Raw genomic sequence first — 27,978 nt, forward strand, 5'->3', positions numbered from 1 at the left:
CTTCGGATAACGGGACACTACCCACAGCAGGGCCAGGGCACCAACACGCCTGCCTGAAGATGCTCGGAATAATGAAGGACAGCCAGCGGGTAGGCACAGCCCCATTCTACATCTGGGCAAACTGAGGACTGCTCTCCCAGGACCGAGAGGGGGCCGTCCTGTCTGCCCCGGGTCTGGCAGTCCTGGGCGACCTCACGCCCGCCCCACTGCTGTCCCTGCATTATAAGAAAGCCTTTGCCAATCTGGTGAGGAAGACGGCCATCTGGTGCTGTTCCTGGGTGCAGGGCAAGCCTGGAGGGGCCCCCACGGACCTGGCCTTACCTCTTGATGACGAACTGGATGCTGTTGCTGGCCTCCAGAATCTTGCGGAGTTTGGCGATCCCGAAGCAGTTGGGCCTGCGTAGGGAGATGCCTTCGGGCAGCCCCACCACAAACAGCTCCTCTGGGTACATCAGGAACTTGGAGTAGGGGACCTTGACGGGCTCTGAGATGCCGATGGCCTTGGCTGCAGAGACACGGCTGCTTAGGGCCGCCCAGAGCTGCAGGGCCACCAGTCTTGACCCTACCCTCCACATTTCCACAGCTGCCAGAGCCTTTTCAGAGCCACCACTTGGCCAGACACCCCTGCCTTCTGGGGACATGAAAATTGCTACCCCCTCAACAGTAGGAGACCTGGAGGTCAGAGGGTGACTTGTCCAAGGTCACACGGCAGCAGAGCCGGGGTGCAAACCTGAGCCAGTGTGACCCCAAAGCCCACACTCAGGCTGTCACCTCCTGCCAGGCTGCACAGGAGAAACCAGACACCTAGTGAGATCTGGTGTTGGTGACTCCTGAGCTCACCTGTCCCCACAGTGCTGGTAGGGCCTCCAGAGGGTCACTGTCTCCCAGCACGCATAACCCCCAAAGTTTACAGCACGGCTGGGGAAGAGGTCAAATCCAAGGACCGGGCCAGGCTCTACCACGCACCAGGTGTGGGGCCTGGGGTGAGTCATGTCGGGCTCACTTTTCCTCACGGGTAAAGTGGGCATCAGGACACAGGGATCTGTGAGACGGGGTGAGACAGTGTGTGAAGCACCCAGCCCAAGGGCTGGCGGCCATAGGGGCAAAGTGCCTGTCTGCCCTCGTCTTTCCTGGTCTCTAGAGCAGGGACGTTCTTGCTACGCACCCTCCCGCTGACACTGAATGAGGAGGCCTGTGAGGACGGGGGGCAGGCTGTTATAGTGGGGAGGGCGGCCCCTCAACCTGGGGCTGTGGTGGACTCGGGGGGGAGTGAGTGAGCCTGTGAGCGTGAGCATATAGACAGATGTGCAGGGCGGCGTGTGAGCGTGTAGATGGAGGAGGTGGTTAAGTGTGAGTGTGTAGATGGAGGAGGCAGGGAGCCATTGAGCGTGAGCGTGTGGACGGAGGAGTGGGGCAGCATGTGAGCGTGTAGACGGGGGAGGTAGTGAGTGTGAGCGTGAGCGTGCAGACAGAGGAGCAGGGCGGTGTGTGAGCATGTAGACAGAGGAGGTAGCGAGTGTGAGCATGAGCATGTAGATGGAGGAGGCACGGGGCTAGTGAGCATGTGTGTAGAGGACCAGGGCGGCGTGTGAGCATGTAGACAGAGGAGGTAGTGAGTGTGAATGTGAGCATGCAGACGGAGGCAGGAAGCCAGTGAGTGTGAGCGTGTAGGTGGAGGAGGCAGGAAGCCAGTGAGTGTGAGCATGTAGACAGGTGAGGTAGTGAGTATGAGCATGAGTGTGTAGACAGAGGAGCAGGGCAGCGTGTGAGCGGGTGGACAGAGGGAGTAGTGAGTGTGTAGACGTGAAGGCAGGGAACCAATGAGCATGAGCGTGTAGACGGAGGACGTGGTGCAGCATTTTAGGGGCAGTGCCTCGTCTCCACATGCAGGATGCCTGGAGCTGGGGGGTGGCCAGGCAGCAGGCCCTCAAGTGCTCCCCACCCTGAGGGTGGTCCCAGCCAGCTCTTTACATCCCTGTGATGGGAGCTGGGGTCTGCAGCCACTCTGAGAACAGGGCAGCTGGAGGAGGCCAGGATGTCCCGGGTGCGGCCCAGCTCCTGCTCACCGTATCGTGTGTTGAAGAGCAGCTCCACCTGCTTCCGCAGGGGCCGGATTACATCGCCGTGGCTGTCTGGAAGGCAAGGGCAGTGTGCTGAGCCATCCCGGTGGCAGCTTGAGCTGTTCCTCAGCTCATGTCCCCGCTCTGCTGGCACCACGGCCCTGGGGTAAAACCTTGGAATGGGGAGGCCAGGGGTGGTGGTGGTGGGTGATCTATTTCCTCAGAGACAGGTCCACAATTCCTGGGCTCAAAAACTGCCTGTGGTATTGGGTCAAGGGCACCACCAGGCCTGAATGGAGATTTTGGAAGGTTCTGTGGCCTAGGAAGGACCATGGGTGAGCAGCACTGAAGACCAGCTCAGTAAGTGATTGTTAATTAGTGGGTGCATACTAAGCCAGCAAATTGAGTACGCTGCCACCAGGTGGCAGTGGACTTTTGCTAATACTGCATGGTCTTCCTACCAGGTTACGTTTGGGGTGATGACACTTCTCTCCTCTGATACCCACTCATCCCATCCCTGGGGCAGATACTCCAGAGGTAAAACAGACCCCTCCCCACCTTGATTCTCCTGTCCTGAGCCCACTCTCAGCAGAGAGGGAATAAGCAGTGTTCCTGGGTCTCCCTGAGCACATCTGTTCCTAGGATACAATGCCAATTCTGTGCTTCCAGGCCTAAGTTCTCCCTGCTCAGGAAGACTGGGCTCAGCCTCCAAACCTTGGGGGAAAGAAGCATGGTGTACATGGAAGAAAACCAGAGCCTTGTAATTTCCCTTCCCAGGGGGAGCCGCCTGCATCTCTGACCTGGTTTTAGAAGACAGGTCTAGAAATCTCCTCCCACCTCAGGCCTCCCGTCCCCTTCCAGGGGAGAGAGGGAAGAGACCCAGAAACAAAAGGGAGACAGAGCAGTGGAGAGAGGAAGGGGGGTACGTGGGTGAAATGGGAGAGCGCCTCACCCTCCATGGGCCTCTCCTCGGGCCGCAGGTCCTCACTGGTGCCTTTGTCTGAAAGAGAATAAAGAGCGCTGGGAAGCTGCCACACACATCATCCCCAAGGCCAGTGCCGCCAGCAATACCATCAGGACAGTGAGCGGTGGTGAGCGGCAAGCCACGGGCCCCGACTCTTGACCACAGCCCAGTGACCCTCAGAAGGGGTCACAGACCCCAATTCCTTACAAGTAGCCCCTCGCCTCCAAGCACCCAGAGAGGGGAGGTTCAGAGACCAGGCATTCCACAACATTTGGACGCACACCTGGTGCCAGCCCTTCCTTCCGTGGTTCTGTTCTAGGTACCGAGGACACAGTGGGGAACAAGACAGAGCCCTGCCCTCCTACCATGATGTCAGACGTAAGTACAGAATGCCAGATGGTGTGATGTCAAGAAGAAAGGCAGAACAGGATGAGGGGACAGAGTACGGGCTGGACCTTGTCTCTAGACGCTCACCCACAGGCAGTGAAGACGCGGTGCATGGGCGTGCGGGCTGGGGGGGCAGGGGGTGGGTGGGTCCTCTGATGGACATGGGGGATGGAGGAGGGGCACCCTCGGGCTGAATCCAAGAGTCCAGGGAAATGGCGGGGATGGAGGACCAGTGTGGTGTGGAGGACAAACTCAGAGACTAGCTAGGCTGCAGGACCAAGTGCACGTGTGCATGTGTGTATGTGTGTGTGTGGGGTGGGGGGGGGCAGAGGTGGACCGTGGCCTGAATGTCGCAGGATGAGGGCTCTGCTAAGCAGCCGACCTTTACCGTGAGGGCTGGAGGAGCAACCAAGGAGTTTTAGAGGGAGAAGCAACGGGTGGCTGTGTGATTTAGAAGCGCGATTGCTTGGTGCCGCGTGTTGCCAGGTGCTTTCACGCAGGACTAAGGCTTAAACAGCCCACGGCATTCAGCTGGCGAGTGGCGAAGCAGGGGGATCCACATCTATCAGGCATCTATCCACGGATCAGCTGTCGTACGGCCAGCTCATGGAGAGGGAACCTGGAGGTGAGTGTGCAGAGCACCTGGACGCCTGTCCCAGGTGGGTCTGTGAGCTGGAAGGAAGGGGCTGATCCTGGAAGAGCTGCCAGCGATGCCAGTCTGCTCTCTCGGTGGAGGGAAGGTAAGCTCAGCCCAGAATGAGCTGGGAACTTCCAGGGGGTTTCATCTGCACTCAGCCACCAGCTTGGAAAGGTGGAGGGCCAGCCCTGAGCTTTCGGCCCCAACTCCTCAGTGCACTGGGCACCCTGTGGGTGGTAGATGCTGCGGCCATCTTCTCTCTGCCCAAAGGCTTTATCTGGCTGCAGGTGCAGAATCGCAAGCATCAAGTGCTGGAGTTAACGTCTGGAAGCAGCTCCCGGCCACTGACGTGGGGCTGGAGGATCGATTCCGAGCCCCCTCGCCACTTGGCTCGTTAACTCTGAGGTGCGTGACGTACATCAGCTCTGACAACTCCTTAACTGACTCGGCTCAGTTGCCCACGGTGGTAGTAGCTGCGTGCCATCAAGTCAATTCTGACTCATAGTGACCCTGTAGAATGGAGCAGAACTGCCCTAGGCTGTCATCTTTATGGCAGCAGGTAGCCAGGTTTTTTCTCCTGCAAAGCAGCTGGTGGGTTCGAACCACCCACCTTTCTGTTAGCAGCTGGCACTTAACCACCGTGCAAGCAGGGCTCTTTGCCCACACGGTAGCCGGCTTGATAACACACACCCTGTTGTTCCAGTCTCAGCTCAGCTCTTACTTCCTACTAGTTTTCCCTGCCATCTCCTCCCAAATAAACCAATGGCACTTGAATCCTGGTTCCAGGGTCTTCTTCTGGGGAAACTCAAACTGAGAAACTACATCTTGCCATTTCTAGATGGACGGAGGGGCAGGCAGAGAGACAGAGTTGGGTAGGAACACAAAGTGGGCAGGAGGGACAGGCTGCTATCTCTGCAGGGAGGGTCTGTCTCTGCAGGAGTATAAACCCAGGAGTCACAGTACCTGTACCTGTCCCATGGTGAAGGGGACACCCTGGAGCATCAATTAAAAGTTAAATTCACGAGGTGGTCCATGAAGGACAACCAAAGGAAGGTCCAGGGAATCTGTACACTTTGTTGAGCTGCTTGTGTGTGCAGCGGCCTCCCCCTCAGGGCACCCGGAGCTGGCAAATAATCTAGGGAAGCCAGCCAGGGGCGATAATCAGACCCAGCCGCCCAGGCGCCCTACACAGCTTGTCTGCAGGTCTGAACATCACAGACCCTCGTCTAAGGAGGGGCTTCTGGGCTAGGAAGAGGAGCTGACTCCATTCCTGCGGGTCTTTTCAAAGTACCCATATGCTTTGAGGCCCAAACTCTAAACATGGGGAACTTGTCTGCTTCCCCACCCAGGCTTGGAGGGCTGGACTATTTACGCTGAACACACATGTCCCTGCTCACCGCTCCACTGCTTTCAACAGTAAGTAACTGAAAACAACCTGAATAAATGATCAATGACAATGCCACGCCCAACACCATGCAGCTGCAGAAGGAGGCCCAAGGGACGGCTGAACAACATGGACATAGCATCACTGAACTGTACACGTGAAGACTGCTGAAATGGTAAACGTTCAGTTACGTATATATTTACCACAGTTAAACAAAAGGAAAGAAAACAAATGTACCCACAGCATTAAGGGAGAAAAAAAGGATAACTTGTAACGACAGTAGTAACCTTCATCAGCACATGTGTGAAGACCCACAGACGACAGACACTACACCTGAGGAGAGAGACCACGGAAGCTGTCACTCTGTGTTATATATTTCTGTGTGCTTGTTTTTACAAAGTACACATAACTTCTCAGTAAACAGAAAAACACACCAAAAAACCCCTGCCATGGATTGAATTGTGTCCCCCCAAAATGTGTCAGTGTGGCTGGGCCAGGATCCCAGTATTGTGTGATTGTCCGCCATTTTGTCATCTGCTGTGATTTTCCTAAGTGCTACAAATCCCACCTCTATGACGTTAATGAGTGGGGATGTGCGGCAGGTGTGCGGATGAGGCAGGACTCAGTCTACGGGACTGGACTGTATCTTAAGCTGGTTTCTTTTGGGACATAAAAGAGAAGTAAGCGGAGAGACAGGGGGACCTCAGACCACCAAGAAGGCAGTGCCAGGAGCAGGGCGCATCCTTTGGACGCAGGGTTCCTGCATAGATAAGCTCCTAGTCCAGGGGAAGACTGATGATAAGGACCCTCCTCCAGAGCCAAAAGAGAGAGAAAGCCTTCTCCTGGAGCTGACGCCCTGATTTTAGACTTTCAGCCCATTTTACTGTGAGGAAACAAATTTCTGTTTGTTAAAGCCATCCACTTGCGGTATTTCTGTTACGGCAGCACTAGGTAACTAAGACAACCCCTAATCCATGGTAGCTGTGAAACCTCAGAACTTTCGTAATTCATCAGTTTGAGTGGGGAGCCTTGCAAAGAGTCCTGGACGGGGCAGTTGGCAAACCTCGGTTTTAGTCCTGGCTCTGACCTGGCTGGGTGGCCATGGGGAGGAGGACCGGCCTTGCTGAGCCTGTTTCCCCCTCTGTCAAATCAAGTGGAGGAGCCTCTACAACAGAATCTGCACCAAGCTCCTCCACCTGCCCCCGGCCCCTCGGGGCTGAGCAGCTCTCAGCTGTGAGTCAAGGGGAGCGTCACCTCCTATGGTCTCCTCTAACACCTCTGGGAAGGCAGCCAGGCACCATGTGAATCCTTAGCTGCCAACACCACACCGCTGGCTCCTCCTGAGTTTGTGGTCAACTACATTCCCCAGACGGTTTCACAACAAACAGCTGCCAGGTCTGGTCATGCCCATCCTGTGTCTGGGCAAAGAGCATTTTTTCCTTCATTCCCGATGTATTAAGAGCATATCAGGGGAGGAGCCAAAATGGTGGAGCTGTCAGACGCACCATGCTCTCCCTCTACGGCAAAGACCCAAGAAACTAAGTGAAACAGATTCAGGTAACAATCCTAGAACTCTGAACATCAAAAAGGAAGGATAAAGAATTGAATTGAACACCCACTGGAAGAAAAAAGTGAACACAGTGAAAGAGGAGTGGAACAGAGCAGTGGCTCTGCCAGCCGTCCCAGCTCAACATGGCCATCCTGAGACAAAGCCAGCCGTGACCCCGGGTGAGGAACACAGGAAGGCAACTTCACGGCATGTCCGTAAGAGACAGAGACACTACATAAACACGCCTGGAGAGAAGCAAGCCGAGTGGATCATGACTCAAATCTAAGGAAGGAAAACACAGAAAGGAGCACAAGAACTCCAGGGATTCTGCTGCCCACAGAACAGACAGAGCACCAGGATCCAGGAACAGGTACACTCAGGAGTGGTGATACGTGACCTCTGGGGTGGGTGACGCACAAGAGGTGGCGTATCAGTACAGTATCGGTAGGGAGTCCCTCACCTGACCAGACCTCAGGTAGCACCCCCTCCTTGTAATTGGTCAGGGGCAGGTCCTGACCATTCGCGGCAGCAGAGGGGAAGTTCCCAGGCACCCAAGTCTGCCAGCCAAAGGAGTACCCCCTCCCCCACCCTCCTGATCGGGAATGGCAGAGGGTCCCATAACCCAGCCACCTTGCCTGACCAGAAGCCACAAGCCCCTCCCCACCAGCCCTGTCTGCCACCTCCCCCCACACACCTAAGAGCAGCAGTAAGCACACGCCCACGCACTCACCTGCCCACCTCCCCACACACCTGAAGAGCAGTAGTACGCACCCTCCTGTGCACTCACCTGCCCATCTCCCACACACCTGAAGAGCAGTAGTAAGCAGGCTGCCATGGTCTTACCTGCCCACCTCCTGCACAACCCCCCTGACTTGATAAGCGGTAGTTACCGTGTGACTGCACATGCACCTGCCTGTCACCCACTCCTCTCCTCCCCAAACAGCGAGCGGGGGTGTCTGCGTGACCACACATGTGTGCCTGCCCTCCACCCACTCCCCCTGAACCAGCGAGTGGCAGCAACTGTGCGTGCACCCACCTGTCACCCACACCCCCCAGAAACGGCAAGTGGCGGTGACCGAGCACCTGTGTGTGTGCACACCTGCCACTCACCCCCCTCCACGAACCCAGAGAGTAGCAACAACCACATAAACACACACGTACCTGCCCACCCCCCACCCCCCCAGGCGAGTGGTAATGACCACGGCCCCCACTCACCTGCCACACCAACCACTCCTGGCCCACCACACACTTGGAGAATACCACCGCCTGCTCCAGCGCCACTGGATCAATGACCAATCGTGGCCAACACCTGCCCGGCCCACCTTCAGCTGCCCCACATGACCAGCAGATACAGACCTGTGTTTATACCACCAAACGCTGCCCCACCCACCTGGAAACAGGTGGTGAGCAACCCAGTGCTGTCAGATTAGTGGTCGGAGTAGTATGTCTACCTTGCCTGTCTGGATAGATCAAAAGCAGAACAAGAAATTGGGACTAAGCAAACAAATATACAATAAATAAAATATAATAACACTTTAATGCTTCAGAGGCCACAGAAGATAAATATCAAATCACATAAAGAAACAGGACAACATGGATCAACCAAATGACCAAAATAAAGGGCCAGAAAACCTGCCTGAGGAAGAAATAGTAACGGAACTACCTGATAAGGAATTCAGAAGACAGATATAGGATTCCCCAAGAGAGCAATAAAGAGATCAAGGAAAACACAGACAAAATCAAAGAAAATACGGACAAAACTCTAGAAGAATTCAGGAAAACAACGCAAGAACAAAATGGCAAAATAGACAATTAGAAACCATACGAAAACAGCAACGAGAAATCCAGAAGATTAACAACAAAATCTCAGAAACAGAAAACTCAATGGAAGGACACAGGAGTACACCTGAATCAATGGAAGACAGAAACAGTGAAATAGAGGATAAATCTCTTGACACTAACTTGAGGAACATTCAAAAAAAAAAAGAATGAAGAAAAATGAAGAAAGCCTAAGAGTTATGTAGGACACTGTTAAGAGGAATAATTTACACGTGACAGAAATTCCAGAAGAGGGGACAAAAAAAAAAAAAGCACAGAGTAAATTTTTGAAGATTTGCTGCCAGAAAACCTCCCTAATATCCTGAAAGATGAGAAGATATCCATTCAAGAAGCTCAATGAACCCTGTACAGGAAGGACAGACCCCAAAAGAAAGTCACCAAGGCATATCAAAATCAAACTTTCCAAAACCGAAGATAAAGAACCCTGAGAACAGCCTGGGAGAGATGAATTGTCATCTACAAAGTGGAACCAGTAAGACTAAGCTCTGACTTCTTGGCAGAAACTATGCTGGCAATAAGGCAGTGAGATGACATACAGAAAACCGTGAAAGAAAAAACTGCCAAACAAGAATTACATATCCAGAAAAATTATCTCTCAAATACGACGGTGAAACTAGAACATTTCCAGATAAATAGAAATTAAAGGAATTTGTAAAAACCAGACCAACCTTACAAAAAGCATTAAAGGAAGCCCTCCAGAGAGCCAGTAACATCAGACGACAACCTGAGATTAAGACACGTGACCATATCACCCAGATATCAATCAAGACAAAGAATTCTCAAAAATAAAGCTACAAAACTGGAAAGACGGAGCCAGAAACATCAATGTGTAAATGAAAACAACTTCAAAATAAAAGGTGGGAATAAATGGTGTAGCTGCAGAACTCCCATATGGAGAGGAAGTCAGGGTGATATCAAGATATAACAGACTGTTTTAAACTTAGGATAAAGGTAAATTTCAGGGTAACCACAAAGAAAATTAGTAAACCTACTCACACAAATAAAAAAAAAAGAAAACCATAAAGACTTTTTCTAGTGCCATTTAGTACACACAAAATCAACGATGGAAAAAAAAAATCCATAAACAAAAAGAACTCAGTACAGAAAAGTACGTGGAACAAAGAAACCGTCAACTATACACACACAAAAAGCACAATAAAATGAAAAGTGGTAAATTCAACCTATCAATAAACACACTGAATGTAAATGGGTCAAATTCACCAGTCAAGGGACAGAGAGTAACGGAATGAATTAAAAAAAACGACCCATCAATAAATATGTTGCCTACAAGAGATACACCTTAGATACAAAGATAAAAATAAGATATAAATCAAAGGATGGGAATAATATCAAGCAAACGGTAACCAAAAAAGAGCAGGAGAGGCAATATCAGTCTCTGATAAAATAGACTTTAAAGCAAAACCCAGCGTAAGAGACAAGGAAGGGCACTATATGATGATTAAAGAGTCAATCTGCCAAGAGGATATAACCTTAATAAATATTTACATACCCAACAGCAGAGCTCCAAAATACATAAAACAAACTCTAACAATATTGAAAAGAGAAATAGACAATTCCACAATAAGAGCAGGAAACTTGAACACGCCTGTTTTGAGGAAGGTCAGAACTACAAAGAAACTCGACAAAGACGCAGAAGATCTAAACATCACAGTCAAGTAACTTGACCTCACAGACATATACAGAACACTACACCCAACAGCAGCACAGCACATACTCTTCTCCAAAGCACATGGGTTATTCTCCAGAACAGACCAAATTACAAAGAAGAAGAAGAACAAGGAAAAAACAAATATATGGAAATTGAATAACACCTTGCTTAAAAACCACTGGGTAATAGAAGAAATTAAAAATGGAAAAAAAAAATTCTTAGAGTCAAATGAGAATGAAAACACAACATACCAAAATCTTTAGGACGCAGCAAAAGCAGTGGCCCAAGGTCAATTTACAGCAATAAAGACACACATCAAAAAACAAATGTCACATGAACAGATACATGCACGCCCATGTTCACTGCAGCACTGTTCACAATAACAAAAGGATGGAAACAACCTAGGTGTCCATCAACAAATGAATGGATCAATAAATCATGATGCAGTCACACAATGGAATACTACGCAACGATAGAGAACAACGATGAATCTGCAAAACATCTCACAACATGGACAAATCTGGAAGGCACTATGCTCAGTGAAATTAGTCACAAAAGGACAAATATTGTATGAAACCATAAGAACTCAAGAAAAGGTTTAAACACAGAAGAAAACATTCTTTGATGGTTACGAGGAGGGCGAGGGAGGGAGAGGGGAATTCACTAACTAGACAGTAGACAAGAATTATCTTAGGTGAAGGGAAGGACAACACATAACACAGGGGAAGTCAGCAGAACAGGACTAAACCAAAAGCTAAGAAGCTTCCTGAACACAACCAAACACTTCGAGGGACAGAGCAGCAGGGGCAGGGGTCTGGGGATCATGGTTTCCGGGGACATCTAGGTCAACTGGCATAACAAAGTTTATTAAGAAAATGTTCTACATCTCACTTTGGTGAGTGGCGTCTGGGGTCTTAAAAGCTTGCAAGCTGCCATCTAAGATGCATCAATTGGTCCCAACCCAGCTGGAGCAAAAGAGAATGAAGAACACCAAAGACAGAAGGAAAATATTAGCCCAAGAGACAAAAGGGCCACATAAACCAGAGACTCCATCAGCTTGAGACCAGAAGAACTAGATGGTGCCCAGCTACCATCAATGACCGCCCTCACAGGGAACACAACAGAGTCCCTGATGGAGCAGGAGAAAAGTGTGGTGCAGAACTCAACTTCACATAAAAAGACCGGACTTAAGGGTCTGACTGTGTATATTTCTACCTACATACATGTATGTGCTACATGGATACTCATATATACAATACAGCACACAGGTGGCACAGGATGGAAACAGCCTACACATATCCAAACACCTCGCAGGACTGAGTTCCTGGGCTTCAAGGCTGAGGACCATAGTCTTGGTGGACATCTAGGTCAACTGGCATAACACAGATCATAAAGAAAACATTCAACATCCTACTTTGTGAGTACAGTCTGGGGTCTAAAAAGCTTGCGACTGATTAGATAGTAGATAACAACTACTTTAGGTGAAGGGAAGGACAATACTCAATACAGGAAGGTCAGCTCAACTGGACTGGACCGAAAGCAGTTTCCTGGATAAACTGAATGCTTCGAAGGTCAGCGGAGCAAGGGTAGGGGTTTGGGGACTATGGCTTAAGGGGACATCTAAGTCAATTGGCAAAATAGATTCTATTAAGAAAACTTTCCGCAACCCACTTTGAAGCATGGCGTCTGGGGTCTTAAATGCTAACGAGCGGCCATCTAAGAGGCATCAATTGGTCTCAACCCACCTGGATCAAACGAGAATGAAGAACACCAAGGTCACACGACAACTAAGAGCCCAAGAGACAGAAAGGGCCACATGAACCAGAGACCTACATCATCCTGAGACCAGAAGAACTAGTTGGTGCCAGGCCACAACTGATGACTGCCCTGACAGGGAGCGCAACAGAGAACCCCTGAGGGAGCAGGAGATCAGTGGGATGCAGACCCCAAATTCTCATAAAAAGACCACACTTAAAGCTCTGACTGAGACTAGAGGAATCCCGGCGGTCATGGTCCCCAAACCTTCTTTTGGCCCAGGACAGGAACCATTCCCGAAGACTACTCATCAGACATGGAAGGGACTGGACAGTGGGTAGGAGAGAGATGCTGATGAGGAGTGAGCTACTTGTATCAGGTGGACACTTGAGACTGTGTTGGCATCTCCTGTCTGGAGGGGGGATGGGAGGGTAGAGAGGGTTAGAAACTGGCAAAACAGTCACGAAAGGAGAGACTGGAAGGAGGGAGCGGGCTGACTCATTAGGGGGAGAGTAAATGGGAGTATGTAGTAAGGTGTATACAAGTTTATATGTGACAGACTGACTTGTAAACTTTCACTTAAAGCACAATAAAAATTATTAAAAAAAAAAAAAAAGCTTGCGAGTGGTTACCTAAGATACAACTATTGGTGTCTTTCCATCCAGAGCAAATGAGAGTGACAAAGACTCAAGGAATCAATTAATCCCAAGGACTAGTGGACCACAGGTACCACAGCCTCCACCAGCCTGAGGCCAGAAGAACGAGATGGTACCCAGCTACCACTACTGACTACTCTGACCAGAGTTACAATAAAAGGTCCCCGTTAGAGTGGGAAAAAAAAAATATGTTCAAGAAAATTCAAATTCATAAAAAAGACCAAATCTACTGGTGTGGGAGAAACTGGAGGAACCCCCGAGACTACAGCCCTTAGACACCCTTCTAACTTGGAACGGAAGCCCCTCCCCGAGATCATCTTTTAGCCCAACGACAGACAGGCCTATAAACGAACAAGAACACAGGTGAGGAAAGCGCTCTTTAGAACAATCACCTACGTGAGACTAAAAGGACCACATGCCCAAAAGCAAAGATGAGAAGGCAGGAAGGGGCAGGAAAACCAGACCAATGGAAATGGTGACTCAGGGTGGTAATGGGCAGAGTGCTGACACACTGCGGGGACTGCAGCCTGTGTCATAGAACAATTTACGTATGAACTACTGAACGGGAAACTAATTTGCTCTGTAAACCTTCACCTAAAGCACAATTAAAAAGAAAATAAAGAGCATATCATAACTAGTAACAAAAAGACAACCCAATTAAAAGACGGGCAAAGGACTTGAATAGACATTTCTCTAACGAAGATAAACAAATGGCCAACGAGCACATGAAAAGACGTTTGATGTCATTAAACCCGTTGCCGTTGAGTCAATTTCGACTCATAGCAACCCTACGGGACAGAGTAGGTGTGCCCTACAGGGTTTCCAAGAAACAGCTGGTGAATTCGAACAGACAACCTTTTGGTTATCAGTTGAGCTCTTAACCACTGCACCACCATCACTCCGTCATTAGGGAAATGCAAATCAAAACCACAATGAGATGCCACTTAACCCCCTATAGGGCCGCTATAGGAGACCTGGTGGCGCAGTGGTTGGCACTCCTTGGTACACTATAGTAAAAACACTTGAAAGCAGGAACTCAAACAGGTATTTGTACATCAAAGTTCATGGCAGCATTATTCACAACAGCCAAAGATGGAAACAATCCAAGTGTCCAGGAGTAGATGAACGGATAAACAAAATGTGGTGCAGCCATACAACGGAGCATTATTGAGCTCTAAAGAGATACGAAGTTCTGATACATGCTACGATAGGAACGAATCTGGAAAACATTAGGCTGAGTAAATAAGTCAGACACACAAGGACAAACGCTGAATAATCCCACTTACGTGAAATAACTTGAATAAGCAAACGTGTAGAAACCACAGTTTATTTGTGGTTACCAGGGGCTGGGGGAAGGGGGAAGTATGGAGTTAGAGCTTAAGGGGGAGTCCCTGGGTGGGACAAACAGTTAAGCGCTGGACAACTAGTGAAAGGTTGGTAATTCGAACCCACCCAGAAGCTCCTCGGAAGTAAGGCCTGGCCACCTGCTTCCGAAAGGTCACAGCCTTGAAAGCTCCACGGAGCACAGTTCTACTCCGACACACGTGGGGCCGCCATGAGTCGGAACCGACTCAACGACAACTCACAGCAACACAGGTTAGAGGGTACTGAATTAGACCTACAGGACAGGGTGATGAAAACTCTGGGGACTAGACAATGGCTGCACAACACAGTGAATGTCATTAATGTCACTGGATTGTACACTTCACAACGCTTAACATGGCAAATTTTGGGGGTTTCCTTTCAGTTTTTTCCCAGTGACTGTGTTTTCAGCGTAGTTGTAAACAGAGTACCATCCGTCGTGTATCAGGAGCATTAAGGTTGCACCGGAAGCCTTCTCCTGTTGCCTGTTTTTAGTGGCTGTTCAAAGTCCCCTGACCGCTGGGCAGGCTGTTTCCAACTCTTCACTGTCGTCATTAACACTGCCATGGACACCTTTGTGCGGAAAACACTGTCCACGTTTCAGATGATCTCCTAGGGCTGGATCCCTGGAACCACCAGGGGAGGCACGTTTTCATGGCTCTTCCAGCTGACAAATTGCTTCAAAAACTTGCATTCCTACCAGTGCCGGGTGACAGTACCCACCGCCCCAACTACTCAGCAAGTCTTAACCAATTAAGGCACAAAATAAAATGCCTTCTGTTCAAACCCTCGTTTCTCTCCACTGCTTGCTCAGGTCCCCCTTCAAGGAAGACTGCTACCCCAGCGGCCAGGAGTGTGGTCAGCACGGACCTTCAGTAGTCATCCCTTTAGGACCGCCTCAGCTGCAGTGCGTCACCTTTGCCAAGTCACGCCCTTCTGGGGCAGCCCACATCCTCAGACTGACTGAGGTGGAGGTATAAAGGCCTGGCCACCTCAGGTCAACACAGAGCACCTCTGAGAGCCCTCTTGGCTCCGTGTCCCTCACGGGGTTGGGTGAGGCAGTCCTGGACCTCCATCGTGGCTCAGCTTTTCCCTCTGCCTTCTCGTGCTCCTTTCCCCTCCCTCACACAGGTGCTGATCCCAAGGGCAGCCCCCAATAAACATCCTCTACAGAAAACTCCACCTCAGCATGCTCCCTGGGAAATGAAACCGACCACACATGTCCCTGGGCAGTTCATCATTTAAATCTCAGCCCAGTGTCTGGTCTGCCAAGGCACGTTGGAACTTCACTCTTGGGGGGACTGTCTGTTCCTTCCCAAGTTGGTAAGAAAGGGCCAAGCCCTCCATGGCGCCCCTGGAGCCTTCTCCAGGTGGAGGCTGGGGTCCCCCTGAATCCCCTGATCTCCCAGTATACCTATGAGATGCTGACCCAGGGTTGGCCTGAGATCCTGTTCCCTGATTCAACACACTTCTAACAAATAACCTCATACTGGGTTCTTTCTGGAAACCCTGGTAGCGTAGTGGTTAAGAGCTATGGCTGCTAACCAAAAGGCTGGCAGTTTGAATCCACCAGGTTCCTTGGAAACCCTATGGGGCAGCTCTACTCTGTCCTATAGGTTCGCTATGAGTCAGAATCAACTTGATGGCAGTGGGTTTTTTTTTTTTTTGTGGGTTCCTTCTAGAAGTCCCTGGGTGACACAGACGGTTATGCACTTGGCTACTAAAAGAAAGGCCGGTGGTTTGAAGCCACTCAGATGCACCTCGGAAAAAAGACTTCCAAAAAATCAGCCACTGAAAACCCTATGAGGCACAATTCTACTCTGAAGCATGTGGGGTTGTCCTAAGTTGGAACCTACTCCAGGGTGGCTGATTGGGTTTGGCTTTGGGTCCCTTCTGATTACTCACAATCATCTATACAGAAATCTGTTCCAGACTGTGCCTGGGACGGACACACATGAGCCCTCATTTCTTGGAGTGTTTTCTGCTGTCAGGTCATTTTTCATCCACCATGACGTTTAAGACTTACGGACAGTGGCCCTTAGGTAGTATCTGCCCTGGGATTCAACTCATCAGAACCTGGACGGTGAAACCTATCCAAGCAACTCCGCAGGCCCTTTGTAGGTCCTGACTGAGCTGGGACTCCTGCACCCCCCTCACTCCTAGTTTCTAGGTCATGCCCCCTGACAGAGAAAACAGAAGCAAAGCCATAGCAGAGATGTCCGCCTGTATTCGGCCATTAGTTAACACGGCACCACCTGTCTGGGCCGGTCAGACGCCCCGGAGTCAATTCCGACTCAGAGCAGCTCCACGTTGTCAGAGGAGGATTGGGCTCCAAAGGGTTTTCAGTGGCTATTTGTTGGACACTGCCAGGCCTTTTTGCCGAGGTGCCTCTAGGTGGACTCAAACCTTCAACCTTTGGGTTAGCAGCTGAGGGCATTAACGTTTTGCACTGTCCAGGGATTCCTCCTAGGCCTACAGGTAACCTTGTTATTTACTTTTCAGTCATTTGTTTCTTTTTTTGTAGGGGAAAAATAAAAGAGTGCAGAAAAGTATAGAGACTGTTATAACAAACACCCTTGTACCTACTACCAGGAGTAAATACATATTCGCATTCTGTCACGTTTGGGTCTGATTTTATTGTTTGATTATTGTATTTCCCTTCCTCCTCCCAGTCCAGGTCTCTGCATGTATACTACATATGCTCAGGTCCCTGCCCCCACACAAGGCTCTTCTTAGGCTTCAAATTTGGTGTGTTTTTCCGCTGCGTACCGTATCTGTTCAATCTCCTGGCACTGCTCACCTGTTTGTTCATTTACGGTGGCAATATGCACGACACAACATTTCTGGATGTGTGGTTCAGTGACACTGGTTACATACTTCTTACTGTCACCGGTCTCCGTCTCCACCCACACCGACTCACCACCATTAATTTAGACTCTCTGCCCCTTTAAGTTCTCATCTGTGCTTTAGAGTAACTGTTGTCCACTTGAACTCATATAAAAACCAAACCTGTTGCCGTCAAGTCAATTCCAACTCATTGCAACCCTACAGAATAGAGGAGAACAGCCTCATAGGGTTTCCTAGGCTGTAATCTTTACGGAAGCAGACTGACACATCTTTCTCCCATGGAGTGGGTTCGAATCACCGATCTGTTGGTTAGCAGCCAAGTGCTTTAACCACTGGGCCCCCAGGGCTCCTTGAACTCATATAAAAATCAAACCAAACTGGTTGCCACTGAGTTGATTTCAACTCATGGAGACCGTATAGAAGCTTCTCTGTAAGGAAGAGCACAACGCTCAAGGCAAACACTCTTTACTAACTGAGCTGAACTCTAGTTAAACAATGGCTTTGCGGGATAGTTTTGGCTCAAGGGTTAAAGGTTATTTCTGGGCAGTGACTTGGGGGTGCAGTGATCATCTTCAACGCTGCATATGACGCCTCCACATGGCACCTTTCAGCACCCCCCACGCATCCCCAGACCCAAACAGGACACTGCAGAGACTCACACGCAGCACTCTTCTGAAGGCGCCCTGGCCTGCCTGCATACCCACCAAGCTTTCGAATGTAAGGGTCTGAGTAACACCACCATTTCCTGCCATATCCCTGAGTGAGCCTCCTGTTCTATAGTTTACGTGCTATTTTTCTTTATAATAATTCATTTTTTAAAAAACTTTTTTAAATACCTATCACGCTTTTATATTTGATCACTTTTTTCTCTGTAAAACCAAAACCAAACCCATTGCTGTCGAGTCAATTCTGACTACAGTGACCCTCCAGAACAGAGAGCTGCCCCACAGGGTCTCCAAGGCTGTAATCTTTATGGAAGCAGACTGTCACATCTTTCTCCTGAGGAGCAGCTAGTGGGTTCGAACCACCAACCTTTCTGTTAGCAGCCAAGTAAGGGTTTTAACCGCCGCGCCACCAGGGTTCCTTTTTTCCCAATAATAGCTTCTAATAATTATTGGAGGTGGAAGTTGGGTACATGGGATTCATCAAACTATTTTTTAAATTCTGTTTTGGAAATCCTCCAGAATAAAGTTCTAAATATACAGAGAGCCCAACCCCTCTCCCTGCTATCTCCTGTCTACCACTCCTGCCTGATTCCCCCAATAGCCCATCTGTCTTGGTCTGTCCCCAGCCCTCTGCCGTCTACTCTCAGCCCCGCGCCTGGAGTAAATCCTGTTAAAATGTCCCTCCTTGGTCCCGTCCCCTCAGAGTCAAGCCCCCAGTCTTCTTCTGACGTGCCTGCCCTGCCCAACCACCACATCACCTCCCTGGCCTCATGGCCCAGTCCCCATGCTTCTGCTCCAGCCACACCTGGGTCTGTCCCTCCAGTGGTCCTTGGTCAAGATGGGCAGAGTCCTACCTCAGGGTCTTCGCTCCGGCTGTTCTCTCTGCCTGGCAAGCTCTCTCTCTGACAGCCACGTGGCTCCCTCCTGAGCCGCCTTCTCAGTGAGGTCCTCTCTGACCCCCAAATCCTCTCGTCCCCATCCCTCACCTCCTCACCAACCCATCACCCTGCTCTGGGTCCTTCAGCACTTACTGACACAGGTGTCTGACTGACTGACTTGCCTATGTCTGTCTCCCTCACCGGAAGGTCAGCCCCACCACAGCAGGAACTTGTTTGGTTTACTGTTCTGTCCCTAGCGCCTCGTATACAGCAGGTGCTCAATAAATATTTATTGAGTAAATCAGCAAATTAATCCCAACACGAGGCGTCTGGGAAAGGCATGGTAACCAGACTTTGCAGTAAATCAAGACCTACTTTAACTTTTCTGAAATGAAGCCAGCTGGGCAAGGGAGTCAGGCACACATGGAGTTCCTCCAACAGGGGCCAGGGAAACCAGGAAGAGTCCTTACTGCCCCACCCTCCCTCTGCTCCCCAGTGGTGGGTCCCCAGCACCACCAGCCCCACCTCTTTCTTACCAGTAAGCATCTCCATCCCATAACCAGAATCCTCCGAGGGCAGGTGTCCAGGCAGTGAGTCTGTCATTTCCTCCGAGGTTGGCGAAGGGTCTGGAGACAGAACTCCAAGTGATACGCACGTCTTCTGCCCCATCATGGTCCCCTGGGGACCATCCTGCCCAGCAAGCCCACCTACTGAGACCCCTTCAAGGAAGCCGTGGTCTGGAACTCTGGAGGACTACCCACTCCAAAGGCCAGGCATGACCCAGGGGGACCCAGAGCCCTGAGGGTTCCCAGTGGTTATCCCCATGGCTGAGTCTCCAGGGGCCAAGTACACCCACCCTTCACAGACAGAGAAACCAAGGCTCAGGGGGTTCAGAGTCTACAGTCAAGCCCAGAACCTCTCACTTGAATGCCTTTCCCTTCTCCATTCTGCCTCTCAGATCCCAGGGTAGCAGGCCAGAGAGGTGAAGACTGGGGGGACATGAGAGGAAGCCTGCTTTAGGAAGGCTGGGGCTGAGAGCAAGAATTCCCAACACAGAGGGCCCGTCCGTGTGGCTGGAGAAAGCATGCTCAATGCTCCTGTTCCTTTCAGAGTCACATTACAGAAACAACAGCCCAAAGGCTGCTTCTTGGCTGGGGCAGGACTTCAGGAGACAGAGCAGGGATGGTCCTGGAGGGTCTGGATGGTTCCACAAGGTCTGACCTGCAGGCCTTGGCCCTCACCTGGGATGGTGACCTGAATGATGTCCGGGTCCTCTGGTTCAATCTTGATGGGTCTCAGCCCACCAAGCTCCCCAGAGGTTCCTATGTGGAGGAGACACACGTTATCGTCAGGTTGGGTACCAGCCTCTTGGTGGGCAAGGTGAGTCATTTCAGAACATTCTCAAGTCTGTGACTGGTTAGTGAGCATCTGGGAAAAGCCACATCAGCCCCAAAGCTGCTGCCCAAGCCAGGGAGAGAGAGTCAGGCAGGCCCTCAGGAGGCCATCAGGCCAGCCCTGGTCTCCCTGATTTACAGACCCAGCTACTGAGGTCCACAGAGAGGAAACTGCTAGCCCACGGACATGGCGGGTGGCACTTCTGGAGCCAGAACCCAGGCCTCCCGACTTGCACTTCAGTCCCACCTGCCCCTCCATGCCCACAGGTGAGCTCCCAGCAAGCTCTATGCTTTGCTGGCAAGGGGCTGGGAGCGGGGGATGCAAAGCAGCCTCATCAGTACTGCAGGTTCATGCTCTGACTTGGTCTATTCCTTGAGGCCCCCACCCACAACACCCAGCGGGCCCGCCCCTTCTCACCTGGCCCACAGTCCTCAGGGATGCTGCCCTTGTCTGACCTGGGGAAAGGACACAGCATCAGCTTGGTCACGGCCTCTGCTTTGCCTGTCCAGGTAGCTGGAGTCCCCAGCTGCCACCCAACTCGGCACCCACACCTGACTGCATCACCCCACTCCCCCAGGCCCACAGGACAGTGCTCAGCCCTGAGAGAGATTCGCGGTGCCTGTCACCAGCACAAGCTTCTGCCCCCTGCCTGGGGTGAGCTGCCTGGGCACCCACCTTTCCCACCAGCCAGGAGCTCCTGGGGGCAGCCTGGACCTGGCCAGCTTGGGCACTTGGCACAGTGGGGGTTTGGTCAATGCTTGCTAGTGGGACAGAGCGGCAGGGACTGCCAGCCTGGAAGGGGGCAAGGACATCTGAGAAGACAGGCTGGCGCGCAAGGCTGGGCATCGTCCTGGGTCGGGCTGAGTGGTTAATTCCCTTGCCCTCTCATGGTGTCCCTGGATGGTGTAATTAGTTAACATACTCAGCTGCTAACCAGAAGGTTGGAGGTTTGAGCCCACCCACAGGCACCCTGCAAGACAGACCTGGCGATCTACTTCAGAATAAACAGCCACTGAAAACCCTGTGGAGCACAGTCCTACTCTGATACACGTGGGGTTGCTGTGTCAAAATCAACGGGATGGCAATTGGTACTGGGCTCTTGCAACACCGAGGTGGGGCTTGGGCTGGACGTGGGGACTCTGGGGAAACAGCCCATCCCTGAGCCCCGAAGCTCACGGTCTGTGGGGTGGGGCACTAGTGGATGGTGACCAGGCCACCTGCTGAGTGCAGGGCTCCACGGGTACTCGGGCAGGTGCCTGACCTAGGGGGAGATCAGGGAAGGCCTCCGAGAGGAGATGGCATCCAGCTGGATCCTAGAGGGGACAAGTGTTCTTGGTGGAGAAAAAGCAGAGCCTCTCTCTACTCCTTTTCCCTCTTCTGGGCTCTCCCCGGGGCTCCTCACACCACTGGGGATTGGCTGCCTGGTGTGGGATGAGAGCCCATGTGTTTATGGGGGTCTGTGTGTGAGGACCTGACGGCGTGAGGTGTGGGGAGTCCCTGGCAGGCACTGGGCAGGGGCAGGGCCCTACCGAGCAGTGGCAGCCAGGTCAAGGATAGTGGCGTGGGAGGTCTCTGCAGAGGTGTCCTCGGGGGGGCTGGCTGGTTCCAGCTTCGTGGGGTCTTTGGTAAACTTGTTCCCTGGTGGAGAGATGGGGAGGGGGATCAGGAGACAGGCCCTCTGGTCCCCTTGCTTGCAGGGTGCCTGTGTGAAGCTCCTGGAGGCCCCCCGGCGGTGTGATCTGCCCTCTTCCCTCCCTCTTGTTGGCTCCGTGTCCAGCTGCCACCAGCCGGGACCAAGCCCTGGGGATAAATGCCCTCCCGGAAGAAGGGATAACAGCCCCAAGGCCAGAGTGCAGGAGGAGAAGGACACAGGAGGAAAGACAGCAGCCAGAAACGGCTGTCCTGACCGCTAAGGCTCTACTGGGCTTGACGCAGCCTCAGGACAAGAGCCCACCTGCCTCCAAGGCTGCACTGGAGCCTGTTCTCAAATTTAATTATCACAGGAGCCCAGAAGGAAAGCGCTGTGCCATTCCATTTCACAGATGAGAAAACTGGGGCCCACTGGACCTCGCCCAAGGTCACAAAGCTAGTCAGGGGTAGAGCCAAAACTGGGAACCGGGGGGACCCCAAGATCCATGCCCCCTGCTGCCCCAGGCAGATCCCACCTCTCTTCCTGAGAGGTGCTGCCCACTGAATGGAGCAGGGTAGCCTGAGGGCTTGGGTCTGCAGCACCCCCTCACTAGCGGGGCTTCAGTTCCTGCAGCTTCAAATGGGGATGAGGACAGGAGCTGCTTCCAGGGCTGCTGGGAAGATCAAAGCAACGGAAACATGCCAACAGTCAAAGACTCCCCGGTACATGCTAGAGTGCAGCCAACGTTGGCCTTGTTGTTCCCTGTTCAGGGCGTCCAGAGCCAGGAGCACGCATCCTGGTCAGGGCGTCCAGAGCTGGGAGCACGCATCCTGGCAGTGTGTAGGCGGGAGGGGCTCAGCTGGGGGAGCCCGGGCCCAGGGGCGGGACCCGAAGAATGGGGTACAGCTGGGGGAGCCCTCACAGAGCACACACACCTGGGCGCCTGAGCCCAGGGGTGGGACCCAGGGAACAGGGTGCTGTGAGATGAGAGCTTAACACACCTCAGGGGCATCAACCTGGGAACTTTATAACCCACTAAATGGTATCTGCACATACCTGTGAAAATTCGCTCATCGAACATCCTGGGGAGAGAGGAGAGACAGGCGTGAGAACGTGCAGGCCCAGGGCACACAGGGCTCAGGGACACACCCTCCAGGACCCCTCAGGGACATTACTCGGGTCCCACATGCACAGCTGGGCACCCTGGCCAGCCACGCACACGGCAGGAGAGGGTTCGGTGAAAAAGAGTAGAAGATGCCAGACCAAACCACAGGGCCAGGGACGGCTGGGGCCAGTGCCTGGGCAGTCCTGGGGCCCAGCCTTTCACCACGACACCCCAAGGCCTCTTCCAGCCCAGTGCTTCACCAGGCCCTGTCGTGAACCACACATTCATTCACTCATAGGCTTCCACTCAGCACATCTGTGTCTTGTTTGGTGACAGGAGTGCGGTGGCCCCTGCTCCCCAGCAGCTCTGTGGCTGCACGAACCAGACCTGCTGAGCACTAACAGCCACTCAGGCTGACCGAGGACTGTGAGGGTGTGTCTCAAAGCCAAAGGGGTCTCCCACGGGAGGGGAAGAGGGCTAAGGTGAGCTCATGGGGAAATTCCTCAGCAGACAACGTGAACGCACAGGGTGGGGAGAGGAAGGCAGCGGGGTGCTGGCAGCTCCTCTGGCTGAGTCAGGGCTGGAGGCGTCAGCCAGGGGCTCAGTCTTGCATGCCGTCTCCAGCACCTGGTCCCTCCCCTGGAGGGAGAGAGGCTGGGGGCCCAGGGGCTGTTCCAGGACTCCTGAGTTTTCCAGATAAGACACCGGGACACATGGACCAAGAAAACAAGGATGGAGCAAAGGTCAGTGGGGTAGAGCTGGGGCCACCTGCCTGTCTGTCCACAGGGTTCGTGTCTTTCTGTTTCACTTCAACCCCCCAGGATGATGCCCAATGGGTTGGGGGGGCTCAGACGGGTGGTCTGGGTGGCTGCAGACACATCCTGCCATGTTGTGAGGCGGCTGGACAAGGGACAGGGCCTAAGTAAGCTTAGGCACCAGAGGCAAGAATCAGTGAAATGAAGGGGTGTCTGAGCCCACATACAAGGAGGCCTAACGAGGCCCACGGGGAACTGCCTGCAGAAAATTCAAACAGGCAGAAAAGTCCACTGTGGGTGGCAGGGAGTGGGCACAGGCCGTGAGACTGCTGAGCAGGCCTGAGGGTGGCTCCCATGACCGTTCCAAGAGACCTCCTTCTCGAGGGTCCCCAGGAGCAGCCCCAGTTCCCCTGCTGTTCCCTGGGCCCCATGAGGCCGAGCAGCTGCCAGAGGAGTAATTCTGGGAGAAACTGGCTCCCCTTCTGAGGCCTGCTCCCACAGCCCACCCTGTGGCTGAGGTTGCCAGGCAGCATCAAGGGCAGCTGCCCTTTCTGGGGTTATTTATTTATCAGGGAGCACAGGCCGGGGGGCAGACACAGCACAGTGGTGCCCAGTCTCCTGAGTGCAGCTGGGGTGGGGGCAGGTCTGATGTGGCCACCCAACGGGACAGCGTCTGTGGGATGGACACTGCCATCCTGCACAGCTGCTCAGAGTTCTAGAACCTTCCAGCATCTCTCCCTTTATGCTTCTCCTTAGTTCGAGTCAAAATGTTCCTCAGGTCCTCTCACTCCGGGTTGTGCTCTAAGGACCTGGGGGCCAGAGATCAGCATGAGCTGGGGTCAGGGGTCAGGGAGCACCATACCACCGAGGAATACCTAGACCCACACTGGCTGTGGAGAGGCCTCTGACAGGAGGGCACCCTGACCTCCCCCAATCTCCCCCGACCCCGTACCCTGGGAACACGTGGGCCAGGGCAGACATGCCACCTCTTGGTTGTTTCTAGGCCATCTTTTCTTCTGACACACAAACGGGGACGATACAAACGCCTCATTGATGAGGCTTCACCATGTTATGGTGAAAACACACTCAGGGCCCGCGATAGGCCAGCCACTGTTCTAGCACCCTACCCAGATCAGGCCACCTAGTCTCCAACCAACATGATGTCCATGCCTCATGTGGACAACTAACAGCCCCATTTTACAGATGGAGAAAGTGAGGCACAGAATAGCTAGGTACAGTAACTTGTCCAAGGTCATACAGGTGAGATTCAGTCCAGGCTTTCGGAGCCAAAGATCCTAACTACTCCTTCAGACATGAGGGAAGAGGCCAAGGAAAAGGGCTCATGTTGACTGACCACCTATTCGTTACGTCAGGGGTTACGTCCACTTCCTCGTTTTATGTTGGAAAAAACCTCGAAGGGGGCATCGCTATGCCGTTTTTATAGATGAGGAAACTGAACCTCAGAAAAAGGGCTGCTTGTACAAGGCTATTGTCTCTGAGTGGTGCAAACAATTAATGCATTTGGCTGCTAACAGAAAGGTTGGAGGTTTGAGTCCTCCCAGAGGTGCCCTGGAATAAAGGCCTGGCCATCTACTTCTGAAAATCAGCCAGTGAAAACCCTACGGATCACAACGGTCCAATCCACAACTGATCATGGAGACAACCCAGAACCGGGCAGTGTTTTGCTCTGTTGTGCACAGGGTGCCATGAGTCAGGGGTCCACTTGATGGCAGCTAACAACAACAACCACAACCCCCCCAAAAAAACCAAAAACCAAACCCAGTGCCATAGAGTTGATTCCGACTCACAGCGACCTTGTAGGACAGAGTAGAACTGCCCCCCCAGAGTTTCCAAGGAGTGCCTGGAGGATTTGAACTGCCGTCTCTTTGGTTAGCAGCCATAGCATTTAACCACTACGCCACCAGGGTTTCCACAACTCCCCCGCACCAGGAGTAAAATGAGGGGAAAGGACCTAGGCAGCAGCAAGAAAAACTTCAAGCTAGACCTAAGTCAACTGACTTCAACTCACCTCAAGAACCATTCATCCAGTAGGGTCCCCACAGTAGATACTGAGGGCAGAAGACATGGTGATGTCTCAAATGCCTTCACACTGCTGGGAACAAGCAGGTGAGGAGCCTAGAGTGGGGGGACGGCACTGACTGCCAGAGCGTGGAATTCTTCCTGGATAAGGATAAAACCCTTGCCACCAAGCTGACGCCCACGTGGCGACCCCATGAATGCCACAGTAGAACTGAGCTCCACGGGGCTTTCGATGGCTGGTTTTTTGGAAGTAGGTTGCCAAGCCTTTCTTCTGAGGTGCCTCTGGGTGGACTCCAACCTTTTTAGTTAGCAGCTGAGGGACTCCCGCCACCCAGGGACTCCTAAGGGAGGGCTCTTTAGCCACAGTGGGCAGGAGCCTGTGCCAGGCAGACGGAAGGGCTTCAGCAAAGCCCTGGAGGCAGAGAGGTGCCTAGAGCTACAGCTTCCCCTTGGTGTGGGAGGCAGAGCAGCACCAAGGCCAGGCCAGGTAGCTGGGGACAGGGAGAGCCTGTACTTTATCCTGAGGGCAGGGGACTGCTGGTCAGAGTGGCCTCAGAACCCTGTCCTGGAGCAGCAGATGCCCTGCTCTCCTGGTGGTCACAGCCCCTCCTCCTCCTCTCCCAGGACTCTAAGGTGGGGCTTCTTCTATCCGACCCCCCATCTCCTCCTGGCCCATGCTGACAGCTCTCAGGTTTTCTCTCTGACCCAGACCCCCCTCCTGACCCCCTGACATCTCAGCTTGGCCTCTGAGAGCTACACTTCTCAAGCTCCTCCACTGTAACGTGTCCGAGATGGAATTCACCATCGGTCATGGACTGAACTGTGTCCCCTAAAATGTGTGTCAACTTGGCTAGACCATGATTCCCAGTATTGTGTGGCTGTCCTCCACTGTGTGATGTGATGTGATGTAATTTTCCTATGCATTGTAAACCCTAATCTCTGTCTGTGGTTAATGCGGCAAGATTAGGTTACATTAAAGAGGATTAGGATGGGACGCAACACCCTTACTCAGGTCACAGCCCTGATCTTACAAGAGATAAAAGGAGAGAGAAGCAAGCAGAGAGAGGGGGCCTCATAACACCAAGAAAGAAGAGCTAGGAGCAGAGTCCGTTCTTAGGACCTGGGGTCCCTGATAGATTTGGAATCCCTGCTAGACCTGGGGGAAGATTAATGAGGACCTTCTCCCACAGTGGGCAGAGAGAGAAAGCCTTCCCCTGGAGCTGGCACCCCGAACTTGGAGTTCTAGCCTCCTAAACTGAGAGAGAATAAATTTCCATTTGTTAAAGCCACCCACTGTAATATTTCTGTTATAGCAACACTAGATAACTAAGGCCGCATCCGACCCCCAAGACCTGCTGCCTCCACTCAATGCACCCAGAAGCCTGGGGTTGGGGTTATCCTGGCCCCTGTGGGGGCCATCCACCAGCAACCCTGCTCACCCCAAATCAATCCCAATCCTCTCTCCCTCTGCCCACCACACACTCACCTGGACCACTGGTCTCCCCACCTCTGTGCAGGTCTCCCTAGATTCAACCCCCACCCCTGCACAGTGGGTCTCTCAGATCCTGGTGCTCATCTTCTAACAGGCCCTCCCACTCCTACAACACTCCAAACTCAGAGCCCACCCCAGCCTCTGCCTGTGCCCCGGCCTCCCTGCATCCCTTAGGCTCCTGGGCTGCCCAGGCAGCCGTCAACCCCTCTGCCCAGACATTGCCCAGTTCCTCGCACGGCAGCCCCTTCTCCACCTCCCGTCACCCTGTTTGTTCCCTAAGCTCTAAGAAGTCAGACCACCAGCCATCCATCAGCTTACCGCACGGCGGCAGTGTGTGTTGCTGGAAGGTGTGCTACTGCTATTTCAAATACCAGCAGGGTCACCCATGGTTGATGGGTGTCAGCAGAGCTTCCAGACTGAGGCAGACTAGGAATAAAGGCCTGGTGAGCTACTTCTGAAAATTAGCCTACGAAAGCCTTATAGATCACAACAGACCATTGTCCAACTCGCTTGAACACGTCATCAGCAGGGAGCAATTGCTGGCGGAGGACATCATGTTTGGTGAAACAGGGCTGGTGAGGGCGAGGGAAACCCTCAGGGAGGTAGACTGGCCACAACGATGGCCTCGAACACGCTGGGATTGTGAGGATAACGCAGGACTGGGCGACGTTAAGGTCACCATGAATCGGAGTTGACCCCACGGCAGCTAACAACAGCAACAAGAAGTAAGAAGGCATGGGCCCCAGTTTAAGACAAGCACCTGTTCGCTCATTCCACAAGCACACGTCTGGCATCTATGCTACACGGGCACTGTCCTAGGTGCTGAGGACGCGGCAGCCGCAGAACACAGCACCCGCCTCAGCTCTGCTGACAGCCCAGCGGCACTGACCAGCCAGCTCGTGAGCGTGT

At 52.5% G+C, this 27,978-nt stretch overlaps 1 protein-coding gene across 5 annotated transcripts in view; it reads right to left on the reverse strand.

The window, feature by feature from the left end:
• The window catches only part of GTF2IRD1 (GTF2I repeat domain containing 1), a 138,915-nt gene that overhangs the window by 54,557 nt on the left and 56,380 nt on the right, over window positions 1-27,978 (reverse strand). For 3 of the 5 annotated variants that reach the window (XM_064296099.1, XM_064296098.1, XM_064296102.1), the window contains exons 10-18: window positions 22,734-22,759; window positions 21,577-21,685; window positions 20,465-20,502; window positions 19,894-19,974; window positions 19,189-19,278; window positions 3,013-3,060; window positions 2,619-2,774; window positions 2,067-2,132; window positions 322-505 (exon numbers count right to left, since the gene is read on the reverse strand). In XM_064296099.1, the coding sequence (XP_064152169.1) occupies window positions 322-505; window positions 2,067-2,132; window positions 2,619-2,774; window positions 3,013-3,060; window positions 19,189-19,278; window positions 19,894-19,974; window positions 20,465-20,502; window positions 21,577-21,685; window positions 22,734-22,759 (798 nt within the window). The remainder of the gene's footprint in view (window positions 1-321; window positions 506-2,066; window positions 2,133-2,618; window positions 2,775-3,012; window positions 3,061-19,188; window positions 19,279-19,893; window positions 19,975-20,464; window positions 20,503-21,576; window positions 21,686-22,733; window positions 22,760-27,978) is intronic. The other 2 variants (XM_064296101.1, XM_064296100.1) reach the window with 1 other exon arrangement.

This window comes from Loxodonta africana, chromosome 12 (assembly GCF_030014295.1).
Source record: "Loxodonta africana isolate mLoxAfr1 chromosome 12, mLoxAfr1.hap2, whole genome shotgun sequence".
NCBI classification, from domain to species: Eukaryota; Metazoa; Chordata; class Mammalia; order Proboscidea; family Elephantidae; genus Loxodonta; species Loxodonta africana.